At 40.9% G+C, this 12714-nt stretch overlaps 1 protein-coding gene across 5 annotated transcripts in view; it reads right to left on the reverse strand.

Annotated features, from left to right (window-relative positions):
• Positions 1-12714, reverse strand: part of PRDM1 (PR/SET domain 1) — a 44051-nt gene that overhangs the window by 10458 nt on the left and 20879 nt on the right. For 3 of the 5 annotated variants that reach the window (XM_082404748.1, XM_082404746.1, XM_082404750.1), the window contains exons 2-4: positions 10857-11105; positions 4327-4446; positions 296-548 (exon numbers count right to left, since the gene is read on the reverse strand). In XM_082404748.1, coding sequence (XP_082260874.1) covers positions 296-548; positions 4327-4446; positions 10857-11105 — 622 coding nt within the window. Of the gene's footprint in view, positions 1-295; positions 549-755; positions 11106-11409; position 12714 lie in introns of those variants that run through there. The other 2 variants (XM_082404747.1, XM_082404749.1) reach the window with 2 other exon arrangements.

Raw genomic sequence — 12714 nt, forward strand, 5'->3', positions numbered from 1 at the left:
CTCTATTATACTATAATCCTACCTGCCCCCTTTTGGATAGATTAGCATTGAACATATATTTCTTCCTGTAACTTTCTGAACATTCAAAGTAGCTCTTAGTATTTTTTAAATGATCAAGTTTCATTACAGGGAATAGAGACTAAAAAAAGCTGTTTTCCTGTTCCCAGTCCCTAGTTTAAGCCACCTACTTGGACCATCAGATGAAGCCATGTAATTAAACAACATGTTATTAGCGCAAAGGGGCAGAACTGACATTACTGGCATTTCTAATTTTTTTGTTCTGTAATCCACTTACTGAGATTCATCATTGTCAGCTCTCCAGGATAAGGGTAGTGAAGCCTTTCCGCAAAGTCCCGGCAATACCACACAAGAAGCTCCTGGTTGGCGGGGATGGGCTTAATGGTGTAGAAGTAGATGTTCATGCCGTTCTGACAGGCGGCCAGGTTCTGCTCCCGGGCAGAGTGTGCTGGGTTCACGTAGCGCAGCCAGTTGCTCTTCTCCTCATTAAAGCCATCGATGAAGTGGTGAAGCTCCCCTCGGGAATAGATCTGCCCAAAAGAGAAGACGGACATGGAAAAGAAAGCCCCAAAGCAACGAAAAGCTTCCCTGGCACCTCTGAGAATAAACCCAGCAAATACCGGGTTTGATTTCTGGTCCCTTATTGCCTGGTTAGAAAAGGAAATCAGTTTAGCCGGAGTTGTCTTGAATCAGCAGAAATAAGGGCAGAAACAGGGAAGGCACACTTTGTCAGTTACCTTTTTCATTTCAGTTTTAGTGTCTTTTCACTTCTGGGGAAAACTAACAGGAAAAGTAACAGAAGAGTGAAACACAAGATTTCATTTAAAGAGCTGCCTCAGAAGGACTAAACAACCACCGAGTACTGTTTCTGCTACCACAGTGAATGGCACACAGGCGATGCCACTAACTTGAGTTGCGATCACACAGACTTTTAATGCTTTGAGTCACTGGGTATTAGACCAACCCGACTGAGTACGTCAAACCGAGTCTCTCAACTTTTTCTATGGCCTCTGTACTTGCTGTTTCCTACACCCCCGCCCAAGGCTTAAACTATGCAAACATCCTCCACCCCCAAGCCTCCAAGTCCAGCAGTAACACTTGTTCATATGAATACTTGGAAGCTTGCCTTTTTGTGGAAATGCTGGGTGAGGCCAAGGTGAACTTCACCTGCCATAACAAAGTGAACACTGGGACAGAAGCCAACATCAGACAGTCTACTGAGAAGTCACTTTTCCTCTTGATAAACGTGTTCGGCCTTGCACTTTTCTTCCAAGGCAGAGGAGGGGAGAGGGAACCCTCTTATCCGTGAGGAGGTTGGGCTAAAACACCACTCACAGAGCCATAGGGTTCGTGTTTTTGGTAAAAGAACAGAAAGAAACCATGTTGTTCTTTAAAGGCAATGCAAAATGAAGAATTCAAAGTCTGCCCTAGAGTAATACTGCTTTTGGTTAACAGATACCCTCAGGCCACTCGGTAAAAAGGTAGAGGTAAGAATAGGAAAAATTAAAGTATACATTCTTACTGAAACTTTATAAACAACTTTATAAACAAACGCCTTACCCTTCCACAGAAAGTTTCTCTCTTTCCCTCTTTTTTAAGATGTACCCAACTCGTCTTCAGACTTAAGAGATCCTTACATATATATAAGAAATACCTGGTTACCTGCAACTTAGAGGTTCCAAGTCATAGGGCCTGGTTCATAGCAGAAGTTTTGCTCTAACCGGACAGCAGGTTATTGCTTTGTTCTCAGTCACATGCTATGTTAGTCTCTAAAGTGTTTCTGTATTTCGCTCAAATGTTATCAGACAAAAAGGAACTCTGTCCCTTTAACACGGGCAGTAAACACCAGAATCACTTTCTTTTAAGAGTAACTTCCTGTAAATTGTGAAGGGGGAAATACATGTGGCTTCATCAAAGCAGCTTGTGAGAGCTTTTGCGGTGTGTTTTGTTAAGAGAAAATGGAACAAGGCCGGGTGAATTCTGCTATCAAGAGGGGTTTTCAAGTTTGTTTACTCTGATGTGCAAACTTCCAGGAACACGGGGTTCCATCGCTCTTGCACTCTTCGCTGGGCGGAAACTGCTTTCTAAATCTACGGGTATGTTGATTCCAGTCAGCCTTCCACGGACTACAATTTACTGTATCCTCATTTAAAAACAGAAATGTCAATGCCATGAAGTCTTACACACACACACACACACACACACGCACCCACACCCACAAGAAAATAAAATAATGATACGTCAGATGAACACTGCTCCCTATCACCCTCACTACATTTCCATATATTATCAAGAAGATTAAAAACGTGCTGACTCATAGCACAGTTACAAGAAATGTCACTGGTTTCTCAACTTGAACATCCCTTCTCTTCTTTGACTGTGTAATTTGCATGAAACTTTTTCTTTCCTCACAACAGATGTTCATATTCCTGCCAGCAAAATCAGGATGCTTTTAGCAACATGTGGGAAGTTATCTCCTACAATATCCTTTGCATGTGAAGGACCGATTTCAATAAATCCTCCCAAGGAAAGCATTTCAGCTACTTAGAGTGAATCTTCAATGAACCAGGGAACTGGGACAGAGATAGGAGGTTCTTAAATATTTCTTGTCATTTTTTTCAAAAGGATCATGAATTAACGAGACTTATGCTGGATTTTCTTAATTCCGACCTTCAACTCCAAGAGTTACACGTGTCTATGGCTCACTTCTGAGAAGACCTTATTGGCAGTAAAGGGAAAAATGAACTCGCTTACATTTTGCCCATTATTAGTCAGCTATTAAATATATTTTAAGCATGACTAATTATTAAATAAAAATTGTGAGCACAGAACTCAAAGTGAAAAATTCTCAGTGATCTCTTTTGTTTGGAAAATAGTAAAATACATTTCTTAAAACACAAAACTTCCCAGATTAAAAAAAAAAAGCTTGTTTCTTAGGAACAGCTTCTGAGTGATCCCCAAATAGAAGTCTTTTATAAATATACTCGTCCAAATGATATAAGCATTCTAGGTATATCTGGCCAGAGTAAGTATAATACAACTTTTGTTGCTACCATGCAGCTGTTTCTTAAAAGAATTTTAGTAACAGTTTCCCAGTAATCATGTACATTTTATGCAAGTATGTATGTAAAAAATTGCTTTTAAATTTAGTAAACGTAGCTTTATTTTCTAATTGAGGAAACCAAGTATCCCAGAGAGATCTATGGGAAAATGGAAAGCAGTCCAATTTTTTCTCTGTTCATCCTAATCCAGGGTCTTTTACTCACAGATTCCATCTAATTAGTTCACCTGTGAGGTCCTTTTTTATTTTTAAAATTAATTAACTAATTAATTTTTTATTTTTGGCTGTGTTGGGTCTTCCTTGCTGCGTGCGCTTTCTCTAGTTGCGGCGAGCGGGGGCTACTCTTCGTTGTGGTGTGCGGGATTCTCATTGCAGTGGCTTCTCTTTGTTGCGGAGCACGGGCTCTAGGTGCATGGGCTTCAGTAGTTGTGGCACACGGGCTCTATAGAGTGCAGGCTCAGTAGTTGTGGTGCACGGGCTTAGTTGCTCCGCGGCATGTGGGATCTTCCCGGATCAGGGCTTGAACCCGTGTCTCCTGCATTGGCAGGCGGATTCTTAACCACTGCGCCACCACGGAAGTCCTGTGAGATCCCTTCTAACTGTGATATTCCAAAGGAAATTGTATTGGCCAGACTCTTTGGATGTTAAAGGAAAGTTTATCATCCCGAATGATTATAAGCATTTCCCTTACGCTATGGGAGTAACTTACGTACTGTCAAACCCAATAGTTTCATGGTACAGGTGCATTGAAACAGGACGAGTCTTGTGGTCCATCTTCATTCCCCTAGTACCATCTTCTACCCATCCTTCCTTAAAGGCATTTATTTTCGAGGTAATTCATTTATGATTACTTGTCCATTCAATTAAAGTTAAGTCAGCAAGAAATCAACAAGGGGTGAAATCTAAGGCTTGGTGACTCATTACTACTTCCTTGCACAGAAATGCAAATGAACTTACCCTTGAAGCAAGCAGCAAACTGTTTCCTTTCATCACAAAGCTCTTATGAATTGCAAAAATTAAGATTCACATATAGACCATCTCTCCATCCCTAACCACCTACAGGCTGTGTTTCCCAGGCCAAACATTTAACCAGGTTCATCACGATTGCTTAGAATTCCCTATGTCCATGGGGACCCTGAATACTTGTGGGGAGCCCCAGGACACGTTGAAAAAGGAAGTGACCCAGCAATTTTAGTTTCATTTTTTCCCCTAATACTTAATGAGTCTGGAAAAATTTCCCTACTTACCCGCCAAAAATATTTCCTGTTGGCGTTCTTGGGAACTGTATCATTGGTGTAGATTTCACCTATTAGAGGTCCAAAACGTGTCCCCTTTGGTATGTATTCTTTACTCACCACTCCAATAACCTAAAGGGGGTAAAACATATGAAACAATGAGTTCAACTGTAAAATATTCATTGATCTTTTCATTTCAATGAACTGAACTGTCAAATGGTAATATAACCAACAATGATGAAATTGTACTATGGAGAGCAGACATTAATGGTGCCTACAAAATTAACAACGAGCTTGACTTTTGGGGAAGACCATCTTTTAAACTCGCAGATCATAAGCAAATACATAACCAAGTATAAAACAGTCTAATTCTCTGGTGACTGAGGGTCCTCTATTTTACTTTAATTAATACTTTTTATGCGAGAATGGAGAGGGTAACCATTCCATTTTAGAACGAGTTTCAGATACTGCAGAATTAGACAGTCAAGGTTAGACCACTTCAGCCCGCTCCTAGTTTCCTATTTCTTCTTCTCCCTCAAGCCATAAACACAGTGTGCTTAAGGGGAATAAAATAGTTTTAACCTCAGAAACCAAAATAATGTTCTTTGGTTGTCCCACAAAGGCCTAAGGAACCAGAAACAAAACATATTATATTTTTTTCATTCCAGATGAGGGTTTTTGTTTTTTTTTTCTTCTTATAACTTGTAAGTTCTCTTTAATAGAAGGGAATTCTTTCAAGTAACTTTGTTCTTCTCTAGCATCTTCTACTCAACAGTGGTCAAAAGTCTTCCTTTGAAGTGGAATTTATACCGAGGAGAGCTGTGGGTTCTAAGATCTGAGGAAATGACCTTCTCAGACTTGGATGGATCACACATTTTGACTTTGTAGGGCCTTGCTAAAGAAACATGTTAACTATACCAGTTCCTCCTTGATCGTAAATTTCTTTGGGGGGGTGGGTTTGAAAAAAAAAGTCGCCAACCAGGAATCAGGAAGCAATTCAAAAGAACTCCTTCTCTGTAATAGTCCCTTAGGACATTTTGCAGTACATTTTGTTTTGGTTTTTATTCACTCACTTTCCTCTTTTCATTTTCTTTTTGCTCCAAACAGCCTACAAACCACTTACTGAATACCTTACTGATACGGACCAAGAAGGGAGGTAAAACGTATTTATTTCCAGTTTTTATTATCCCTGGTGGCTCCTTTATAATTGTGTACCTGAAATGGTAAGGCCCAAATACATGAAGCAATAAATGTCTGCAGTGGAATCTAAGATTTTGGTTATGATATACACTGACACCTCACTAATCTCATCAATAATTTGTCTCCGTTTAAATGAATATGGAATAAGCATACCTACATGCTTGTGACAGACTAGGCTTTCTCATGTACGTGACTTAAAGAATTAATTTTAAAAAATTTAGTATTCAATATACAAGCCAATGGAGCATACCCAGACTGGAAAAACAGAAAAAAAGAAAATTTCCTATACCTAACACAAGTTGAAACAAGGTTGGTGAGCTAGTGTTATTTTTGGCCCGTTATGAATTTCTGGCAAGAGCTGAAAAAAGCAGATGTTCATTTCATCCTCCTCCTCTGCCTCATTTACATCTATCTGCCCTTTCAATAACAGTTCATCGTTATTGGTATATGTTGGCAGTATAGCTCTGGGGGACAGGAGTACTTCAGAACAGTCTTGAGATAAAAATACATCCTAAAGCTTAAGTAGACTTACTTATTCAGAGGCTCATTGTTTATGATATATTATTGAAAGTAATTAATTTGAAAAATGCATGGAATTGGCTTCTATGACGCAAATCATTTGGCATTCATATCTGAGTGATTATTCCATAATATTAAAATGACAAACAGGAAAAACAAATAATGTCATTTGTTGGTGAGCCAATAATTAGCAGTTGATATTTTCAACATATCCACTTTAAAGCAGTAATTTTAAAAAAGGTACTCAACTGGTTTATCAACCTTGTTTTAAATTATAGTCTCTCGCAGACAGTGTCTTGGGGGTCAGAGCTTGATTACCAACAAGCAGCATGACATTGAGGCCAGGGTTTTTCTTCTGAATTGCCATTCTTTTAACCAATGGGCTTCGTGGTATTCAGCTATCAATCTTACACTAAGAACCATACACCATTTTCTTACGGTCCAGAAGAAGTCAAGTAGCATTTTGTTCCCACAAAGGAATCTGCAGTAGACATAAGCCACCTGACACCTTTGAGCACAGCTATAGGCAAGTCACTGGGGAAGCTGTATGACAGCACGGGAAGTAGCTCTTGCCATCGATAACCTTACAAATGAGACTCAGCGGGCCAGACAGGAGAATAATTTGTTAGGAAAGGGAGGTCTGTGAAAATCCTCAAGTCCCAAACAAATAAAAAGAGCCTCAATATTAGATTATCTTTGCAAGTGAGACAGAACCCTAATATTTTAAGCTGTGTGATGCACAGAGCTTTGGGTACATATAAACTCACACATATGAATAAATAGACAGAAAATCATAGAATTTCAAGGTTGGAAGGAACGGTGTAGCTTATATACCATCTCTATCCGTTCCCAGTCCAGCACCCTATCTCACAATCAGCACCTTCACCTCAAATCCATGTCTGAGACATTATTCAAAGAGCACATAAGAGCTGCAACTCTAAGATTCTAATTCTAAGATTCCAGTGCTCAGCCAGGTAACGGGAGTGGGGATCGGAACCAGGGTAGTTTTTCGTGGGAAGTGGGACACCAAGTCATACTTCTCCCTCTGGCCCTGGAAAGATCCAGATGTGAATCTTAGCCAACAAAGTTCTATCCTTGGAGCTAGCCTATGATACAGGGGAACCTGGTATGTGCCTTGAATTTCCCAGAGCTAAAAAGACTAAGAATGTGTTCACCTAGTTCGGGAAGGAAACTTCACTGGAACTGACCAGGGTCCTAAAGCATCCCCGCTGGGCACGGACTGCTGTGTGCCTCCCATAAACCCACCAGCGAGAGGACACTGGCCTCAACACTTCCCCGCCTGCCTGCTCCTCCCCACTGTGTGTTACGTGTGGGGCTGACCCCTTCAGACCTGTCAGTGGCCTCAGTTACAGAACGTACCCTGAAGTCCAAGGCTTGCAGACAAAAAACAGGGCTTGTTTTCCATTTTACAAAATGAAGATGTCACAACTTAGTACAGGTGGACTTGGGGTGCTGAATGAAAGTCTGATAGTAAGGAGAATAAATGTGCTTTTTTTTTTTTTTGAAAGCAAATTCCCTCTTTAGAATATATGAATACACATGCATCGCAGTGAGTTTCAAGCAGAAACATCATTCAGGTCTAAATGTGGTATAAGCATCCTCACCCCAAATTATATTAATATCATTTAAATTACTAGCTACCTCTTCCCCTCTCCCTCCATAAAAATGACTCATTCGATTAAAATTCTATTTTGAATACAAGGATAGTTGCATTGAGATGACTAGAGCTCTGTAGTGGATCAAGACTTCAGCCTGTACTTCACCCCATTTTTTAAAAAACGGGGTGGAGTGGATAGCCATGTTTTAGGAAAGTTTCCTTCTTAATTATCTTCATATAAAAGGAAATGCGGCAATGCCTGGGTACATGGTCTCCACAATAAAAGGCAGCATGAAGAGGGAATGGCACTTATGGCAAGATACTTTTTAGAGATGGCTTAATAATGGACTTCAATGAAAATGGACACTGAGTCCCCATCTTCGGCCTGACGTTTCACTGCCACACAACTCTGGAGGTCAGGCTCAGAGCCACAGAGCCTCTGAATTCAACACAAGCAACCTCAGTACAGGCTCCTGCTTCCAGAACAGAAGTGTTTAAATCGATCTTTCTGTATTCAAGTATTCACAGAAGATTATTTCAGGAGGTCAAGGGGAAAATCCCCCTAAAAGAATAACCCAGCAGTTTAAAAAGTTTTAAAAGTTTTTTGAATAGTATGTCTATATTTGGTTTGAGTTCTGGAAATAGGAAGTAAGAACAGCCTCATTAAAGGTGCAGAATGATTCTAAACCAAATCTAACAATGAGGGTCAAGATCAGAAATATGGTTTGTATGTTTTGTTTTTAAACCAAAAAGAAAAAAGGTGCTAACACATAGCACAAATTCATAATGAAAAATGGTCTTTGCTAAAAAAAAAATCCCCAGGATGTCAGCACATCAGTACATAATGTAACATCTTCTGCTACTTAAATGAAAACATTTAAAGAAGGGCAAGATAAATCAGTCAGAGGAAAACTACACGTACAAAGGCTTTTTTCCTCTTTCCACGGCTTGTGGGACTGAAAGAACTAACTGAATAATGATAATGTGAACATTTCACCCATCCTGAAGATTTCTGTTCTAGAACTGGTGTGCAGCTCTCATATTCTCAATGGCTCAATCCCACGGTTCTCCTTCACCACCTGGAGGGACCTCTCCTTCCCCAAAGTGCAAAAAGGAAGGAGGGAGAAACAGAATAACAGGTACACATTCCAGAGAGAGCTTAAGACAGTATTACATTTAAGTTGGTTTCCTGGTTGCTCTTATGATGAGGGACTACAGATATACCGCTCTCTTCAAGCATTTCTAGGGGAAAATAGAATAAGAGAAACCTGATCTCTTATTAGGTTCGTTTTGAAGGACCCTTCTTAGGAATACAGGCACTGTATGCTTTTTGGGTGCGGAATACATGAAATAGGGAGTTACACATTCAGAGAAAAAAACACCAAACAAGCTTAATAAATGATCGTCCTGAAGTTATGTTAAGACGATAAATAAAACCACAGTGACACCAAGAGGGGCCAGTGTAGCACAATCAAGTAGCATTGGTTGGGGAAGTCTGAAGAACTTTGCTCCAAGTCCTGGCTCTGGCTCTAAGTATATACCTTAAGTAAGTGACTATCTTTCTGAACCTTGGAATAAGGGCATTATTCTATTTAGCTATGATTTTACATAGAATGATGAAAACTGAAAAACTTAAGCTAAGAGCTGAACTGAGGGTAAAAACACTACAGAACTAAAAGGCAAGGCTGACCCACAGAATGGAGGTCTTGATTTCAATCCCAAGGGGCTGGATGGGGCAACACAGCACAATTGAAACCTGGGAACGGATCAATATTTGGTCAAATTTGATATGGGAAAAAATGCTACACCTTATAAAGCCACAGCCAAACCTTAAATACCCAAACAAATCCTACACTGATTCCATGGGCCACATATTAAGAGACCTTCTATAGAGAAGGGCATTACTTTCAGAAAGAGGTGTAATTAAGGCCGATCTCTGGCGTGAAATTTTTGGTAATGTTCACATAAAAATACAATTTAAATTTTGCTTTTTATGAAATCAGGCTCCTCTCTCCCAGCAGGAAAAAAGAAAAAAAGAAAAAAAAAAAAAGTTGAGCTTTAATGAAACCCAAAGCAGAGTTGCTCTATTTAATTTTAGACAGCTGTGTCACCCCCTCACCAAAAACACTGAACTCAGATACACAAACAGGAAAGAGACAAAGTATTTCCCAAACTGGCTCTCAACTCCTTCAAATGCTGTTCCTTAGGGAAGGAGGAAAGTGATTTGACATGGTTGTAATGCATAGTCCCAGTATAGAATTCTGGGCTCCTACAGCAAATGACCCCCTTTTTGCGACTTTCTGAAGGCAGTGATAGGACGGACAGTGACCTGTGGGAATGGTTGTGATGGCAGGGCTGTGGAGGGGAGGATTCCTCCAGCTCAGCCCGGCAGGCAGTAGACCAATGAAAGCAGCTGCAGTAGCTGAATTCTCAAAACAAGAGGTGGTTCTGCAAGTTATTTCACAGCCAAACATTATGCCTAGCTACAATCATTATAGAAAAGGGTAAACACAAATCCTTTGCTCATTCCAAGTTTGGGTTTTCAGCCCCTTTGAAACAACAAAGGGTGTACCCACTTCAGAGGCCAAGAAGAAATTGGCCTGCCAGCCCGGTCAGAGCAAAGGAGCTGCCACAGATAAACAGGGGTTAGCTCTGATGTCATCCGGACAGAGGGCACTTTTACATGAAACTCTTCTCGGTTTATACCGTCACTTCAGTTCATCAACACGTCAAGGTTTTGAGAACAATTTTAGAAACCCAGCTAATAAAGCTGGCTCGTTAAAAAAGTAAATAAATAAAGCCATCTCATGACCAAAAAGAGACAAAAAAAACATGTCAAACATTTTTTCTAAGAAAAAGTTTCTCTCCCTCAAAAGCTAGTATACTGGGGGACGAGGGCCAGAATAGCCAGAAAACTTTCTCAAAGCTGCTGACAATTTCACCCACCCCATGCTGCAATTCGGCTTTTCCAAGACATGTCAACTTGCCAAAAGATTTCAGTTTACTAATTCGTATGGAACAGTCGAGAGCTGGAGGAATAAGAAGGGATGGACTTAGGGTAAGAGAAAGCAATGAAAGAAGTGAATTAAGTGATCAGTTATTTACTGATACTTACAGATTCTCACAGACATACGAGGCCTCAAGGGCAAGTAGGGAGATTTGGCGTCAGGTGCCAATCTTCTTCAGCAAGAAACCAGAGGCTTACCTCTTTGCTGTTTGTGGCATATTTGAAAAGCAGATTCCTCGGTAAGGATGCCTCTGCCTGAACCGAAGCGCCTCCTTCGGTGCCAGAATCCCAGGGGTGGTCGTTCACAATGTATGTACACTTCTCCTCAAACTCGGCCTCTGTCCACAGAGTCATGTCCGCGTCCTCCATGTCCATTTTCATGGTCCCCTCAGTCCCCTCTGCCAACCCTGGAACCTTCACAGCACTGGAGTTACACTTAGGGGCAGCCTGGAAGAGAAAGGAAAGGCCTTTAATCCCCATTGTCCTGTGGCTCCTCCGAGAGAGGCTATGACTAATACAGTCGTCTGAAGACTTTAAAAGCAGATGCAGAGTGCTTGGTACAGTTGAGTAAGAGCCAGAAAGCCGTAGAAAGATTGCCTTGGAGAAGCAAGGTTTTTAAATGCTATCCTTAGTCAAAAAAAAAAAAAAAAAAAAAAAAGTGTGGCAACCACATTGGGGGACAAAGTGAAAAAAAGAAAAAAAAAGGAAAAGGAAAAGAAAAGAACCACCTCCAAACAATCCCTGGCTTTACCTCTCACGGCAGAAAAACGGTGGGGGCGCCTAGTCCTCTGTCCCAGGACGCCTGGGGTCATGGCCGCCAGACCCTCAGCGCTGTGGAAAAGCTGCCTCAGAAAAGTGTCACAAACAAGGAGAGGAAGAGGAAGGAGCTCTGTCTGCCTCTGAATGAAGCTAAAAATGGAAAGCGCGTGTGGTGCAGGAGCGGAACCCAGCCTGCCTTTTCCAAATGGGGAAGCCTGAACTTTCCCACCAGCTCCCAACTCAAAACAACTTTCAAAACAACTCGCTCCCCCCCCCTCTGCAGCGCGATCTCTTTCATCCTCTCACAGGGAAGGCTGAAAAGGGCTGCATCCTGCCAGCATCACTGAGCTGCAGCTTTTCCGAGATCATTTGGACCATAGGAAAAGAGAAGGAAAGATGGGGGCGGAAGGGGGGGCAACTCCTTCTTTTGACTGTGGGCATCTGACGCCAAATTGAAAAAGTAAAAACAAAACATAAAACTGTTCAATAGAATTCCCTGGAGAGAATTCCTTTAGGAGCCCTCAGCTACAAATAGCACTTTCCATTTAAATCTGAAAGTGTACGAATTCCCAGAAGTCACTGATGGGCTACAGTTTACTGTAACTAAAGTTATAACAAATACAGAAGGCTCAGAAGACAAGCTCTGCTTCCACTCATAAACTGATAAGGGTATTCCCGCAAATCCCCCCTCACACGCAGGAAAAGTGCTTTCCAAAGAGAGAGAAAAAAAAAGGTAAACAACGTCTGCAGTGTTTTCGCATACAGACGGGTTGGGGAAGAAGTAGGAACGTGGTATCATTTCCATGTAAGAACATGTCCTTGTTAGAATGTAAACATAACACTGTCCAAGTCCTTCAGGGTGGCTTTTCCATTCTTTTATTTCTTCCCTAAATATGATGCTCTTTAAAAAAAAAAAAAAAGTCGGATGCGAAGTTGTCTTTCCCTCAGCCACGATTTAAACAAACGTGCTTATTTCTACGTAGTTGCAACATGTACAGTCACGATGCCAAATAAGTGTTAAAATAAAACCAAAATTTAAACTTAAGCCAACGCGGAATAGTTACTTTGTTGGACGGGTGTGGGCGGGAGCCACTACCGAAATTTCAATGAACTGACAATTATGCCTAGAACTGAAAGGGTTAATGATTCATAAGGAAAAAGTCTTATAAATGTTTGACAGTACTAAGCGCCCTAAAGCAGAAGCCCTTCTGGTTTCTACTACGACTACGTTAGCCAAGAGAAAAAAAAAAAAAAAAGTTTTCAGATCAATTTCAGAATGAAAAACAAGATCAAGTTC

The sequence above is a fragment of the Balaenoptera borealis genome, assembly GCF_965194805.1.
Source record: "Balaenoptera borealis genome assembly, chromosome: 9".
NCBI classification, from domain to species: Eukaryota; Metazoa; Chordata; class Mammalia; order Artiodactyla; family Balaenopteridae; genus Balaenoptera; species Balaenoptera borealis.